Source organism: Dermochelys coriacea, chromosome 1 (assembly GCF_009764565.3).
Source record: "Dermochelys coriacea isolate rDerCor1 chromosome 1, rDerCor1.pri.v4, whole genome shotgun sequence".
Taxonomy (NCBI): Eukaryota; Metazoa; Chordata; order Testudines; family Dermochelyidae; genus Dermochelys; species Dermochelys coriacea.
In genome coordinates this window covers 202702658-202718981 of record NC_050068.2, presented here as the reverse complement: position 1 = coordinate 202718981, position 16324 = coordinate 202702658, and the positions used below count along the sequence as shown (strand labels likewise).

General features: G+C 44.6%; 1 protein-coding gene across 6 annotated transcripts in view; it reads left to right on the top strand.

The window, feature by feature from the left end:
* Positions 1–16324, top strand: part of LOC119843404 (limbic system associated membrane protein) — a 1338056-nt gene that overhangs the window by 870784 nt on the left and 450948 nt on the right. For 2 of the 6 annotated variants that reach the window (XM_038372675.2, XM_038372661.2), the window contains exon 2: positions 10847–10925. In XM_038372675.2, coding sequence (XP_038228603.1) covers positions 10847–10925 — 79 coding nt within the window. Of the gene's footprint in view, positions 1–9547; positions 10926–16324 lie in introns of those variants that run through there. The other 4 variants (XM_038372668.2, XM_043512189.1, XM_043512203.1 and 1 more) reach the window with 4 other exon arrangements.

Genomic DNA, 16324 nt, shown 5'->3' with positions numbered 1-16324 from the left:
TAAATCTTCAGCTTGAAACAGCAGTAGATCAAGGCGTTTACTACTCAGTAGCAGGGTGCACACTCCAGCTATTGTGCATCAGGCTACAGTGCTGTACATTTACACCAACGTCTCCTCTAACTCTCCATATAGACAAGGCCTTATGGAGCACTTTACAAACATGAAATACTTCATTTCCTCAAAACACATTTGATGTAAGTAAGTGTGTCCATTTTTATGGCTGTGCAAGTGGAAGTACAGAGAGGACAAAGCAATCACTTTCATACCTGCACATATAAAGTTAGGCAGTTAGTTAGTTGAGCATGAGGGTGAAATCCTCAACCCCCTGAAATCCATAGGTTTACCATCGAGTGCCATAGAGTCTGGATTTCACCTCTAAATAAAAGTAGTCTGATTTTCACAGGTGCTGAGCATTCACAGCTCCATTAGTGTCAGTGGGAACTGTGGGCACTTGATCACTCTGGATTTACGTGCTTAACTTCAGGCACCCAAGTTTGGAAATGTTGGCCTATATAACTTGTCCAAGTCCATATAAGACGTGTCAGATCAGGGATTAGGCCCTTATTTAGTTCATATGCCATCCTCACTTTCAGGGTATTAACTGCCCTTACTGGTGGCAAAGAGTTGTGCTGGCTCAGCCTCTGGCAGCCAGCTGCAATGGAATTTATGGCATCCCTAGTTTCATCAGTGGTAGACTGAGCAGCACTGCCTCCTCCTGTTGTGAAGTAATTTGAGGACTTCTGAAAACTCAAAGGGCCTTGGACTTGGTAACAGGTCCTAAAGGCTAGTCCTGGGTGGCTTTCAGAGAATTGTGAATAATAGGAGATCATTAAGAAAAATCAGTGGCACACTTTCAACACTTCTGTTACATTTTCAAAGCTGGATGCTTACTATTGTTTTCATTGCAAATTGAGATTTTTTCCTTTATGTTTCTAGTTCTTCTGAAATGGGAGGGACTTGTAGCCACAGGCTTTGTGGTCCTACAAGGAGCAGTGCTGGTAGTGACCAAATAATTAATGTCACAAATCACTTTCAGCCCTAATCCCATAATTCCACACATTCCTAAATTTCTGAAAAAAAAATCTTTTGGGGCTGCCTTTCTTTGCCTCCCCTCTCTCTACCCCCTCCCCAGATTTGGTCTTCAGCCAAAGGTGAAATTTTCTGAGAAATCCAAACAAAATCTCTTCATCCATTTGAACAATTTTTTTTTCCCTTTTCAAAAAATGATTGAGACATTTCTCCCCATACACACACACACACACTCACACAGCTCAAGGACAGCTGCAGTTTGAAACCTAGGGCCAGGTCCTCAGCTGTTATAAATCTCCATTGACCTCAGTAGTACCACCACCTCAGTTTAAGCCAGTTGAGAACATAGCACGTGGCCTGTAAATCATCCACACTGACGAGTACAACCATGATCAGTTGGGAAACATGGGCTGCATACTAAGAAAGTTACAAGTGACTGAAAGTTGGCAATAGGTGTTTCACAGTAGAATATTCTGTTATGGCTGAATGCCCAGGTTTAGAAAGAGGTATTGCACATGTCTGTGTGATTCCAGAATCGTGACCTATCAATGAATGTTGTTAGGTTTTTAAGCTCTTGTGCCTGGTTTCGGGGCTTACTTCACTTAAGAGGAATCTCAGCCTGGGGCATTGCAAAGTGTGGCCCTATGCGTGACTTAGGCCTAAGGTGACCATATTTTCAGGTTAAAAAAGTGGGGTATCTTTTGTGTGTGTGACATTTTTTAGGGTTGTCAAATAGTCATGAGAAATATACTTTCTTACTCAAAACCTGTGCTGGTGTCATTACTGCCAGCTGCTGACTCAGCTGGTGACACGTGCATATGTCTCACAATACAGTTCCAGTAACTTAGTGTTCTGAATGAGTATCATGGAACTCTGAGCAAGTCTCATGAACGCTTGCTTTGGGGAATAGAACAGCTTTGACTCTATATTCATTCGACTTTTCTCTTCACTCCAAACTCTGGTCGTCCATTCCAGTAGACTGTTTCTTCCTTGTAAACACAGAGCACATTCTACTTTATGTCCTGCTGCATCTTGAACAAACATTTGATAGTTATAAACACATCAAACACTTTGGTCATTGCAGGTGTGCTGAATAAAGATCCTGAGATACTTGGACATCATAGAATCATAGAAATGTAGGGCTGGAAGGGACCTTGAGAGGTCATCAAGTCCAGTCTTTGTTCTGGTTCTGCCCCAAAACCTAGACCATACCTGATGGGTGGTTGTCTAACCTATTCTTAAAAACCTCCAGTGATAGGGATTCCACAGCCTTCCTCGGAAGCTTCCAAACTTAACTATCTTTGTAGTTAGAAAGTCTTTCTAATATTTAACATAAATCTCCCTTGCTATAAATTACGCCCATTTCCTTTTGTCCTATCTTCAGTACAACTGATCCCTGTCCCCTTTATAACACCCCTTTAATGTGTGACCTCACTCAACAATGACTGAAAGTCACATTTTACAAGTGATCATTTCTTGGTTTTTTGGGAGAATGTGCAGAGTGAGTTGTTGGGTCTCCCTTCAGTTCCTAGAGGGCAGTTGTCCACATCATACAAACTACCATCACAATTGGCCCTAGTTAGTTGCCTTGTTAGCAATGTCAATAGACAGACCAAAGGCAAAACACCCATCCTTGCATGTTAATTGCTGAATGCCTTCAACTTTCATTGATTACAGTGAAAGCTGAGGGCACTCCAGCATTTCAAAGGATCAGTCTCTGAATAGCTATGGAGACTGAACTTGTCTGTTTCTTTCTCTCTTTCACTCTTCTTGCCAAACCCTATCATGCTCTATCTCAGATAATTCTTTAGTGCCCGTCAGCATAGTACTTTAGCACTGTAAGGCCATGTCTACACTACAAACTTTGGTCAACACAAGTTATGTCAGAATAAAGCTGTCACAGTAAATATATCACTTATTCACTTGCATAGTTGGCTCCTTGTGTCAGTACTGCATGTACGCACAAGGATTGCTTGTATCAGTGCAGAGTGTGATGCACCATGGGAAGGTTTCCCAGTGTGTAATGAGCCACAATCCAATGTGGTGTCTTTTGGGAAATTTTGGCAATGCATGGTGGGGCAGAAATATATCATCCAGGGGTGACTGAAAGGAAGGGGTCAACTTCCCAGCATGCAAGCATCTCCATCCCATAATGTCGTCTATATTCCATAATTTTGTGCCTTTTTTAAAAAACCCATGAACCCATGCAGTCCTCTCACTGTCCACCATCTCTGACAGAAGCATGGAGTCTGCACAGCTTTGCACCATTGTCATGAGCATGGCAAACACAGGATCAAATTCCTCCAGTATTTGCAGAGATCCAGGAAGAACCACGGCACCGGAAGGCATGATGATTTCTTGGAGGACAAATTGCTGTGGGACATAGGAAGAACCAACTCAAGATTGTTGGTGATATTCACAGAGGAGCTGTAGGTGGTGGATTGCCACTTCTGAGCTCAAGAAAGGAGCACTGACTGTTGGGATTGCATCATAATGTAGGTGTGGGATGATGAATAGTGGCTGTAAAACTTTTGAAACTGTAAGGGCACATTCGTGGATCTATGCACTGAGTTTGCCCCATCCCTTCAGCACAAGGACATCAAATTTGGAGCTCTGCTGACAGTGAGGAAGTGAGTGGTGATTGCACTGTGGAAACGTGCAGTGGTGGATTGCTACTGGTCTGTGGGAAATCATTTTGGAGTTGGAAAACCCACTGTGGGAGCCATTGTCATGCAAGCATGCAGGGCCATTATTTGTTTCCTTCTATGCAGGACTGTGACCTTCAGCAATGTGCATGGCATAGTGGATAGATTTGCAGCAATGGGGTTCCCGAACTGTGGTGGAGCAATAGACAGCACACATCTCCCTAATTTTGGCACCAGATCACCTTGTCACAGAGTACGTCAACAGAAAGGGCTACTTTTCTATGGTAATACAAGCGTCGGTGGATCACCGGGGATATTTCATTGACATCACTGATGGCTGATCAGGGAAGGTGCATGTCGATTGCATCTTTAAGAACACTGAATTGTTCACAAAGCTACAAACAGGCACTTTCTTTCCCGACTGGCATATTACCATTGATGATATTGAAATGCCAGTAGTGATCATGGGTGACCCAGCCTACACATTGCCACATAGCTCATAAAGCCCGAACACTGGCTACCTGGATGGCACCTAGGAATGACACAGCTACCAGCTCAGCAGGGGCAGGATGACAGTTGAATGTGCTTTTGTTAGATTAAAGGGTTGCTGGCACTGTTTACTTACAAGGTTGGATCTCAGTGGAAAAAAAACATCCTAATGGTTATAGCTGCCTGCTGTATCCTGCATAATATCTGTGAAGCAAAGAGGGGAAAATTTGCTGCTGAGTTGGAGGGGTTATCTGCTGAGTTTGAATATCTAGACACAAGGCCTATTAGAAGAGCTCAAAGCAGAGCTATACAGCTCAGGGAGACTTTGAAAGAGCACTTTAACAGCGAGCCACAGTAATGTATTGTGGTGGACTGTGCTTTCCTTGGCCCTGCTATTCTGGGGCCTGTTAGGAATTGTGTGATGGTTGGTGCACATTTATTAATATAATGCTGTCAATGCACCTTTAATTTTTCAGAGCGTGCTGTACATTTTATGGTTATTTCATTTTGTCACTGATCCTCTAAGTTCTCACACTGTACAGTAATAAGTAAGTGGGTGCTTTCAGAACTGGTAGGCACTCTGCAGCATATGTTTATGAACTAATAAAGATGAATTATTTTCAAAATAATAGAATTTTATTCAGTAACAAAACCAGTGCAAAACATCTGTGCAATTTTAAAAGCAAATTCATTAAAAACTTAATAAATTAATGGAACAGAACTTAACTAGCGGAAAGAACATTCATGTCAATTTTACCTACACATACACTGACCTGTGAAAGCCAGGGTTGCTGCATGTGATGCTCTAGTTGTCCTTAATACCCTGTGGGGTGTAATAATAGAGGTAAGGATGCAGCCCATGATACCACATGGAATGTTAAGGGGGTGATGTAGGGAGTCCCTAGACTGGAGTTCTCTGTGGACTGTAAAGGGAGATGAACTTGGATTGTTGAACCTGTCGGCCCACAAGAGTCTGTAGCATCAGTCTGCTGTTTGCTGCCAAAGAAGCCCCATTATGTCCCAGTGCACCTCCCTCTCCTTTTTCTGCTGGGACTCCTGGGCCTTTCGCCTATTCGCTCTTTCCTTCTCCAGGCCATCTGCAATGTTCATCCTCCAGGCCCCTTGCTCACACTCTGATGCAGTACTGGCTTGCAGGATCTCTCTCAATATGTCAACCTGAGTCGTCGTTTTTCTCCTCTTTATCTGGCTCAGGCATTGCATAGGTGTGGAGGAGGTACACCTGAAGGCCGCAATGGCAGCAGCTGCAGATTAAACATGCACCAGAGTCAGTATAGTCACAATGGAGAGTGACAGTTAAGGTTCACTCCCTTCCCTTGCTCTCCTAAAGTATTAAGACATGCTCATTGAGGCTTCTGCTTTGGCGTGCTTGTGCAGGGTGCCACTCACAGCACCAGCCATGGTGAGTGTGGCCCACCAGGTGTGAGGGAAATGAGGAGAGAATTGCTCGGTTGCATGAAACTATGAGTAGAGGCCAACAGCACTGAATACCTGCAGCATTTTCCACAGCCAGTGATGATTTTAGCTAGTATCTCACTCCTGAGGGTAACAAAAGCAAGAGAGCGCAGCTGCTGCTAGCGTCCCAAAGCTGCTTGGGCCTGTATGCTGCTAGTCTGTGTACTGAAATAGTGCCTGCCGAAGTTACTTCTGAGTGGCATGGGAAAGTGTCCTACCGCAGAGGAAGAAATAAGGCTGCCATCCCTAGAAACCTTTGGGAGAGGACTGCACAGTACCTCCATGGAAGTTTCATCCAGATTTTTCAGGAGAATTCAAAGGACATGGCCTGTGTACATAAACAAACTGCTCTGCATGCCACACACACTCTACCCCATGACAAGGCAATGAAAAGCAGATAACAACTCTACCTCTGTTTATTGTACTGCTACCCCTTCTAGCACAAATAAACCAATGAAAAGTCGAAAGCCATGTCCCATTGTAAAAGGAAATAAATTTACATACTTACACAAGGATCCTTTCCCTGAATCAGGCTCACCCATGCTTGACTGACTGGACTGTGGTGGCATCTCAAATAGGTCCTGGCTTGCAGCATAGCTGGACCCCCCCGGTCACATGTCTCCCATCTTCCTTCTCGTCATTTTCCTCCTTGTCGTCGTCCTCCTCATTCTTGCTGTTTATGCCAGGGCCTGTGACTTGGGCTCCTCAGAAGTATCCACAGTGTTTTGCAGGATGATGGTGGGGTTTCTGCCAAGTAAGCAGCTCTTTGTAAAAGTGGCAGTTGTGCAGCTTAGCACCAGATTGACTGTTTGCCTCCCCGGTCTTCTGATATGCCTGCTGCAGTTCCTTTGCTTTCACATGCCACTGCTGGGCGCTGTTGTACCCTTCTCCTCCATCCCCCAGGCAATCTACTCATAGATGTCCACATTTCAATGGCTGATATGTAACTCTGCTTGCTCAGCCTCCTCTCCCCACAGACCAAGGAGATGCAATATCTCCTTTCTACTCCTGGCCACAGCACAATTGGAGTGTGTATTGGCATGGTCGGTTGGGCATTTGTATGCATCAGTGGAGAGCTGCTAGGTGTGCTCGCCAAGCTGGACAATCTGGAAAAGGCATTTCAGAAATTCCTGGGGCTTTAAAAGATATAGGGGCTTTTTGATCTACATGACTCCTGGGCAATGAAGTTCACAGTTGTGACCACAGCAGTCAGTGTGGGGCATTGTGGGACAGCTACTGGAGGACTGCTGGGGTTGACATAAGTAATGCAGTGTCTACACTCAAGCTGCAGTGACTTCAGTACATTGACCATGGCTCAACATTGCTCAGGGAGGTGGTGTTACTACATCGCTGTAATGGGGCGCTTACATCGGTGGGAGGCAAATTTAAGTGTAGATACACACACAACTAGGTCGGTGCCAGAAGGCTTACGTTGACCTAACTTTGTAGTGTTGACCAGGCCTAAGCAATGGTCCCGCCAAATCACTGTCGAGGGCATTGGCAGGAGTAGTGTGAGAGAAGCGGCCCTGCCCTGCCTGTGCCATACCTGTACTGTAAGCTAACAAAACTTTGGAGTCTGGGACTGTGAATCCTGCACCTTTCATAAGTGCTAGGAAATAGTTTTAAAAGATGCTAAGGTAGATTCGTGGTGTCTGTGCTCTGATTGTATGAAATTTCCCTCAAGATTTTGTATTGTTTCTTTATCTGCTTCCAGCAGGGGGAGATCGGTCCAGAGAGCATTTCTATTGGGAAAACAAAACGACTTTGATATATTTTAATCATGAGGCTCTCTCTGAGATTTTTATGTATGGTTCCAGGTTGTTTGGTTGTTTTTGTCCCTCTCTCTTGCATCCATTTACCTATAATAATAAATAAAACTGATCAGCCTTGAGGGATTACATGTTTCAGAGTTTGAGACCCTGGAGTGAATTTCTTCCCCTCCCACAGTTTATTATGATGATTATTAAATAGTTACATGAGGGTATTGTCCAGAGGCCCCAATCAGGACTGGGACAGTTGTGCTAGGCACTATATAAATACATGGGAAAATGAGAGTTCCCAGTCACTTTCCTTTGCAGTTTCATTGTGGGGTCTCTCCCTGCAGCCCTCCTCCATTATTGCCCATGCAGTTCCGTCTCCGGGGAGAGGTTGGGGGTTGCAAGGGGATTTGACTTCCACTCTCAGAGTCCCTGAGAGGACCAGAACCATTGGATGGTTTTGGTTCTCTCTTTGTCCAGGGTGGGGGCCCCCTCTCCCCTCAATTTTTAATTGTATGGGGATTTGGGATGTCACGTGAGACCTGGGAATGATTTATTTCCTTTGCTCTTACTGATGCCCCCTCCATCATTCTCTCTATAAACCATATTGATGCCACTCTCCATGAAGTGCACCCTAAATATATTTAACTAGGCATTAAATTTAGATTTAATGGGATAGATATTTTTGTCTAGGTAAATACACTGAGAAAAGGAAATATTTAGTGAGTGTTAGCATTGGGTGGCAGATGCTCCTCACTTTGCATAATTGTTAATCTTCAGCAAATATGTTTCCCTTACTCCACGGGCATTTAATTGACATACAGTAGTGCTTATTAAATGTAAATGAAATGCATATGGGAGACCCTGTTTAAAAAAAAAAGGGGGGGTGGGATATAGATCACACTCCTGGCTTCTTGGCGCAAAGCAATGAATTCCACTATAGTCAACTTCATTACTGTGCCAGCTCTCACCGCAACAGTAAGCATCCTCACAACCATGCCCAGGTCAATGCCAGCTGGGAAGCTTCCTTGCGGCAGTGCTCTGCCTATGCCAGCTGGGACACCAGCAGTGTGAGCTTCCTCACAGAAGTGCCTTGGGGGTAGCAGCCTCTGAATTGAAGCTTTCTGGAAAGTTTTTTTTCAGCACCGTAGGGGTCTTTTGCCGGACTAGGGTAAGGTTTGATGAGACCCCAGTGGTCTAGGCCTTCTCTCAGCAGTGCCCTGGTAGAGCCAGCCCCTTTCTGCAGCAGCTTGAGAGCATTAGTTCTCAATGTATTGGCTTAACCCTTTGGGTTCTTGTAGCTTCCCCTTGTTGGTCCCATTTCCCTTAAGTTCCCCCAGAGGAATTCTCGGTCTCTCTCATCTCCTTACTTGACTACAAAGAGCTAGTCTCTTCTGCTGGTGCCGCTACTGTTGCCGCCAAAGCTGCATCTGCTGTCAGGGGCCCAGGCCCTTATGCCCTAGTGCCAGGAAAGTTAGGCCTTGGGTCCCCCTTGTCCTCTGTAAGTATCCAGAAGTCTGACTCTTGGGAACAGAAAACATACAGGGCGTCGATTACTGTTCCTCCCCTGGCAATGGGACTGAATGGGGCACTGACAGCCAGGCTGCTGTTCAGACCCTTTGGTTACCTGCTTGCCTCTTATCACCCCTTCAATTTCACCCTTCAATGCTGCTGCCCCCAGCCCCAGTGCATTAGCCACTGAGCAGGTTACGTGTGCAACGGAACTGGCCAGCCATCCCTAGGAGCAGCTCTTTCCATCCCTCCTCTGGGCAGGGAGGAAGGCAGGCATCAGCAGTAAAACATACGGCTATTCCTCTCCATTAATTTAATCTCCCGTCTCTTGTGATGGTGATAGTATGTGAGCTAAGGGAGTGTTCCTCGGGTGGGCAAAGCTGCTGCAGGGATCAGGGCCCAGCTGCCAGTGCTGACATTCAGGGAGGACAGACTGAGTATTCACACTGCTGGCAACTCAATACGAGCATTGTCTCCAGTTCATCCCTCAAAGGCCGGGGGCGGGGGGACTGTTTATCTGGTGTGGCAAAGAGAAAGAGGGGAAAAAGCAAGATTTAGCCTGAAAAGTCAGTTGCCAAGAATGTTCCTCTTTAAATCAACTAGCTTCTGATTTCAGGCCACACTGCCAAGTTCTTTCTCCCCCTTTCTAGCCTTCTTTTTAATATTCCCTGTCTCTTTCTCCCTTCCTTTCCTCCCTGCCCCCTTTCCAGCATCTCTCTCTCTCTCGCTCGCTCTCTCTCTCTCTCTTTCATTCTGTCTTCCTTTTTCAGCTCCCTGTTCTCCTTCCCCTTTTCCAGACTCCCTGCCCTCTTCCTCTCTCATCCCTCTGTTCCAGACTCCTTTCTTCCCCTCATCCCCCCCCTTTCCCACTGCTCCCTTTCTCATCCCCCCTTCCAACCCTTACTGCCTTCTTTCTCTTTATCCATGCTTCTCCAGCCTCCTCCCCCATCCTCCTTTTCCCAATGCCCTCCATCCTCCCGCTCATCTTTCCTTTCCAATCTCCTCCTCTTCCCTTTTCCCCTTTCTCATCCCCCTTTTCTCCAGCCCCCTCTGTCCCCCCTCCTGCCCAGTCCCATACTTCCCTAACTTGGGTCTCTTTCTAAGCGCCCAAGTCCCTCTTCTGAAGGAATCGGCCAGGCCTCGGATGGAGCTGTTGTCGTGACAACCTAAAGGAGCATCAGGCTTTGATCAGGGCTTGCTTGTGCTGAAGGGGGCAGTTGTGTGGAGAGGCGGGGGATGAGGGGGTGTGCTGGGGTGGGAGGGGGGAAGCGGCGGGTGAGGAGATGCTGCTGCTCAGGGCTCCCCTCCCCCCCGTCCCCCCCGTGCTCCTACTGTAGTGCTGAGCTTCTGTTTCACGAGGAAAGCTCCCTCCCTCCTTCCCCTCCTTGCCTCACTCCGCCTGGGAAAGTGGGTTAGGGGGGAGCTCAGTGCTCAGAGACTGCACAGCCACTCACAGGAGCATTCACACGCGGAGGGGAAGCACACAGGACTCTTCTTTTTCATTTTCGATTTTTAACCATCGCTCCAGACAGGTTTAATTATTTTTTTTACATCTGCTTTTTTTCCCTCTTGCTTTGTTTTGATCTCTTTCCCAAGCACCCCATCCCCTACTTTTTTGTTGGAGGTTTTTGCTCAGACTTTTTGGAAAAAAATTTTTTTAGCTAAGCCAGCACAAGACCGAAAAGACCGAGAGAAAGTGGCAGCTAAGAGACTGCAAAATCACCTCTTCCTGGGGTTCTCCGGCAGAGACAGAGTTGTACATTATTTTTACTGTGTGTTCACATACAGCTCTCTAGCTCTCTATCTAGCCATATACACGTGCAGAGAGAGACAAGTACATACACTGAAACTCAACCAGCCCAGCCATGGGAAGAAGGGCTCAGCCTGATCGGAAACAATTACCGTTGGTCCTACTGAGATTGCTTTGCCTTCTCCCTACAGGGCTGCCAGTCCGCAGCTTGGATTTTACCCGAGGCACCGATAACATCACCGTGAGGCAGGGGGATACAGCCATCCTCAGGTAGGGCATTTTGCCAACTTTTTCTTGTGTGTGTGTTGTTTTACCCCCTGAACTGCAGTAGTGGTTGCTGCTAGAGTCGGGGCTGCGTACATGTGTATTTCTGTACCTTAATGTCACCCAAAAGCTTCTGACCCCCCTCCCTCCCTCCCCAGAGAAGAAGGATTTTATTGGGAAAAGGAAAATGTGCTCATGCTAGACAGCGCTCATGCACGTGTGTGTTTCGCTGGCCTCGAGGTATCAATGGATAAATTGAAAGGGGTCCTGCTGAGCTTGCCAGATGTTCAACTGCTCTCTTGATACTCCATTTTGCTCCTATGCAAAACTTTATCCACTGCTTTGCCAGAACTCTGATATGAGATCCTTTTGGAAGGTATGACTCTTATTTGTTTAATCCATTGGGGTTTCTCATTTTACGGGCTGGCGAAATAAAGAGGGTACCAACTCTGAGATCCGTCTGAGTTATGTCTCTGGTCACTGTATTGACTTCCTTTCATAGCCGAGGAAATGGGTCTATACTGTATATACATGCACTAATGGTTCTCATGAGGGTATTGTTGCATGGGAAGGATGATTCTCTAGTATTGTGCAGAGCTAAGATTAACTGATCCCTATGGAAGCTTTGTAAGTGTCTTTCCCAGGCTATCTGGCCTTTGAACAAACCAATGTCCCACATAATTAAAATAAAATAAACTATCTCCCACAAGCTCCTTTTCAAATTCTACTTTTACCCAATTTACCTACTGTAACTTCCCCTACTGGACAAAGTAAGTGTGTGTGTGTGCGCGCGCATGCATGCACGCACTTTATATTATGGCAGTAAAAGTACTGGACACAATCTAAAATAAGCCTGTAATCTGTGTGAGTAGCTGATAATGCACAAACCCTGGAGCATCTAGGGAGCAATTCCCTAGCAAAGCTAACTGCAGTAGCAAAGTTTTCTTTCTCTTCCTCTGAAATAAATCCTACTAGATGTCACAAAGTGTCCTGCTACATGATCTGCTGCGCCCCGCATCTCTCCCTTTAACAATGGAGGAATATGTATGTAGGAAAGATGTTAGGAAATAGGGGGGGTGTATGTGTGTGTTTGTTCCTTTCTTCTCTCATTGCTTGTGTGTTGGGTTGTTTTGATCCTGGAATATCCTTTCAGCAGATTTCATTCCCTGGCTCTCCAGACTTGTTAACTTGCATGTAAGATTTATCCACATAGAGTAATAGGATTTGCAGAGTAATTCATCCGCCTCGCATTCATGATGGAAGGGTTTAGACGCGACATGGAAAACACCTAACAATGAGTGCTGCATCTGACTCCAGAGTCCTCTTCCCTCCTTCCACTCTGTGAGGATTCGTACATTTCATTAACCCTGTTCAGCAGGACTCCCCACCCTACTTCTGTGCTGCAATTTTTTAATGCAGGTTTATTCCACCGCTCACCACTTTTGATGAGCAGCAGGAGACAGTGTTTGTTGGATGTACTCAGAACATATGGTAGCAACCAAGCTATTTGAGCTCACTTGACCACCCCGGTCATTGGATTTCTATTTCTCACTTAACCCTGCAGCACTGGAGTTTATCGAGATGCTTTGTATTAAAACCGCATTTGCAGCGGAGTACAATGTGTGTATCATTGACGTGATATTTGTAACTGCCATGTGTGAGGGTTTGTCAGTGTGATCTGAATAAGGATACATATGAGAGTGTCTCAGGCGTGTGAAGGGAGTGTGTGGTTGCTAGTGTTGTGCCAGACACTAAAAGTGATCCAGCTGTGTGAGCCAGATGTGCAGTAAGTTACACGTTCACACAAGCTCTGTATCTCCAAGTTTTGTTACTTGCCCCAGGCAAGATGATGATCCTGGATTGATGGATCTCTGTCAGAAGTAATTGTGGACAGCATACATACACTCGCTTCCTCAGCCAGTCTCCCTTGGCTCTTTAAAGAGATCTGATAGGCTGTGTGGTGTTGGTTCCTTAAGACGAACAATTCTACTAGGGATGGCTTACTACCACCTTCCTTATGTCATTTCACTCCATGCCTGAGAGGAAATGGGGAAAACTTGATTGGTTAGGAACCAGGACTGTTACTTGGGGTTGGGATGATAAAAAGCATCTTTTCCGGTGATCTTAAGTCTCTGTGTGATCTGGGATGACATTTCATCCTCCCAGCATTACAGCAAGGACCTATTTGTTGCTTTCCCCACACTGTCTCCTCCCCACTTCTGCATGAAGGGTCTCATATCAAGAGATCCGTCCATTGCCATAGTAATGGCCTTGTCTGCACTACCATTAATTTAAAATGCTCTCATCATAGTACTCTTTCTATTCTTTCTAGCAGCTCCACCAATGATAGCAAGAGTGGAAAAGTTACCCAAACCTTGTGTTGGCACCCTGCACAGGGGTGAACTTAACCCTTAGTCATTTTTCTAATGCCCATCACGCCATCAGCTGAACACAAAATGGGCCAAGTTCATCCCTGGTTTAACTCCATTGGGTGAATTATGCTCAGTTACAGCAGAGAAGTCCAGTCAGGTCCCCAGAAGTACTCCCAATTTACACCAGTCTCAAAAGCCGATTCCTGAGTACCATTGAGGCAGTACTGTGTGCCTTTGACTCCCAGTGACTTCACAGAGAGATTAGGCTCCTAAACACCTCCCAGAAGATGCTCAGTTGCTTGGAGGATCAGGACCAAGCGGAGAATCAGGACCTAGCAGACTGCAGAATCAAGCCCACTATTCTCGAGTGTTTCCAAGCACATAAAAAAATCTGATTTTGATTTATTACTGAAAAATACAAAATTTGATCCATCTTCTGAATAAATGGCCAATTTCCAATTTGACCAAATGTTTAAAAAAATACTCAATTTTAGTGTGATTATGGATATTGGAAATTTCAGCCCAAAGGGCATTTGACTTCTGAAAGTTATATGTGTATCAAAAGAGCATCTACAATCACATTTCCAGCAATAATTACAGCGCTGTATGTGTGATCCTGTAATATAAGCAGTTTATTCAAACTCTACGTTTTTGGCCTTCAGATATGTTATTGATATCATGCATTTGCAGCAATGCTTATAGATAAAGCCCCTCAAGCAGAATGTTAACATGGCATCAAAACAAAGTTTATGGTCTATGCAATCTGGAAAAAAGAAAAGTAAAAGCTGTTTAGATTACAGTTAGAATTAGCATATGATTTATAACAGGAAGCATTGAGCTAAGCTCTTTGTTAGAAATGACTATAGATCTATTCAGAGGAGTAAAGTAGCATATTAACACAGTCCAAACAGTAAAATCATAAACATTATTATTATTTGTATTATGGCAGCACTTCAGGATCCCAAGGTGCTGTGCAGAGTAAGAGACAATCCCTGTTCCACAGAGTTTTTAATATTTTAGACCACACAGACATAGGATGGGAGGTGAAATAGAGGCACAAAGAAGTGAAGTGACTTCCCCAGGGTCACACAACCAGTCGTGGAATAAAACCCTCTCTAGTGTCCTATCCACTGTACCACATTGCCTCTCAACTAGTTAATACAATAAGACAAAAAATGCAACAGAGCAGAGTTTTCATTAGTATGTCTTGATTTGCATTGGCAAGGAATTGACTGGAAGACCTATCAGGTCATCTTCCTCTCTAGTTTATACAAGGCCTTGGTGTCAGGTAGAGTGGGCAAACAGAGAGAGATAAGCATATCAGGATCTGTTGCAGAAGAACAAACTATACTTCTGTTAATATTTTGTGTGTATCTTTACTACGATATGACTACTGTGTATGGGTGTAGGTATATAAGAGTTTGTGGTGTGTGTGTGTGTATGTACATGTGTGTGCACAGGGATGGAGGGATGCTGCAAAATATACAGGCATGGCAGCAGTTGGTGTCGCAAAATGTAGGCTTGGTGATGAGGAGAATCACAAGATGTACATTTCTGGAGGCTAGAGGGCTCACAAAATATATATGCCCAGTGGTGCCAGGGGCCATCGTGAAATATGTATTTGCCCAGAAACTGGGGTGTTACAGATCACAAACAAGACTTCAATGGGGAATATGAAAAGGAAGTTGTATTGATATACATATGGTGTTTATACATATAACTTATGTTCAAGAAAGTGGAGGAGGAGAGACTGCGTCAGACTGTTGCTTTAACCTCCTCTCCTGGGTCTTCACATGCAATTCAGATTGCAGCTAAGTGCCATATGTTTTCCTGCTTAGTTGGCATTAAAATTTATATAGCAGTACGAGTTACCTGGAGTGTCTCTGAGCCATATCTCTTCTGCTCCCCTTGTCTTGAATTAAATTGAAGTTACTGGGATCTATGGTTTCTAACTATAATGTTTTCAAATATGTATTGAATATACTGCTTTTTAAACCCAGATACATAGGGGGCTGGTTCTGATAGAGTGACAAAGCCAATTCACATTTGTTGTAACTAGATTGGCTTCTGTGGGTTTGGTCCTGGAATTAATTTAGCCATTCCTATTCCAGGTGCCTTGCTTTTGCCTGTCCCTCAAAATTCATTCGGATTTGCAAAGCTTCATGCTCCCTATGAGTAAGCGCAATAGGAGGCCACAAAGGTGAAGTCAGAAGTTTACTTAGTTTTTGTTTTTACTGTCCTCTGATATGAGACACGCAAGTGTGATTTTCAGCTAAATCTGATACAAAAGCATTCGCTCCATGCTTGAGGCGCATCTCGCATATCTGGGTTTTTTGGTAACTAATAAAGTAATAACTAATAAATAACTAATAAATAAAATAACTAATAAAATAATAAACTAATAAACTGTATTATACACAGTACATTTCACCTCTTCCCAGAAAACAACTATTTCAAAATAATCTGTGTCACCAGTATACTATATTATTTTCACAGTGGCACCTAGAAGCCCCAGACATGGACAAGAGCTCCTTTGTGGTAGGCACTGTACAAACTGTAGCAAAGGGGTACATTTAGCCCTGGCTCTGAAGGCATAGATCCATTGAAATCAATGGAGTTACACCCACTTAAGCTATGGTTGAATTCCACTTATGCTTTTTAATAGCACATTTGTGTGACATTCTAAAGTGTTTGTATATTTCAGCGCCTGCGTGCATTTGTGTGTACAGTATATGTCTGTGTGTATCTGTGTACGTGTGCATATTTAAAATGGGGTGTGTTTGCTTGTCTCCATTTGTGAATGGGATTGTGTGTGTACTTGGGTGAGTGCACGTATGCTTATTAATGTTGCCATTAGTATTGTCTGAGAGGCAGTGCTGGTTAGTGGGCAGAGCTGGAGAGGAAAAACTAGAACTGCTTGGTCTGTATTCCTGGCTTTGCCACTGATTAATACACTCTGCGACCCTGGGTATTTCACGTCCCCGCTCTGTGCCTCAGTTTCCCCAGCAGTATCAAGACATATAATGTTTGTTT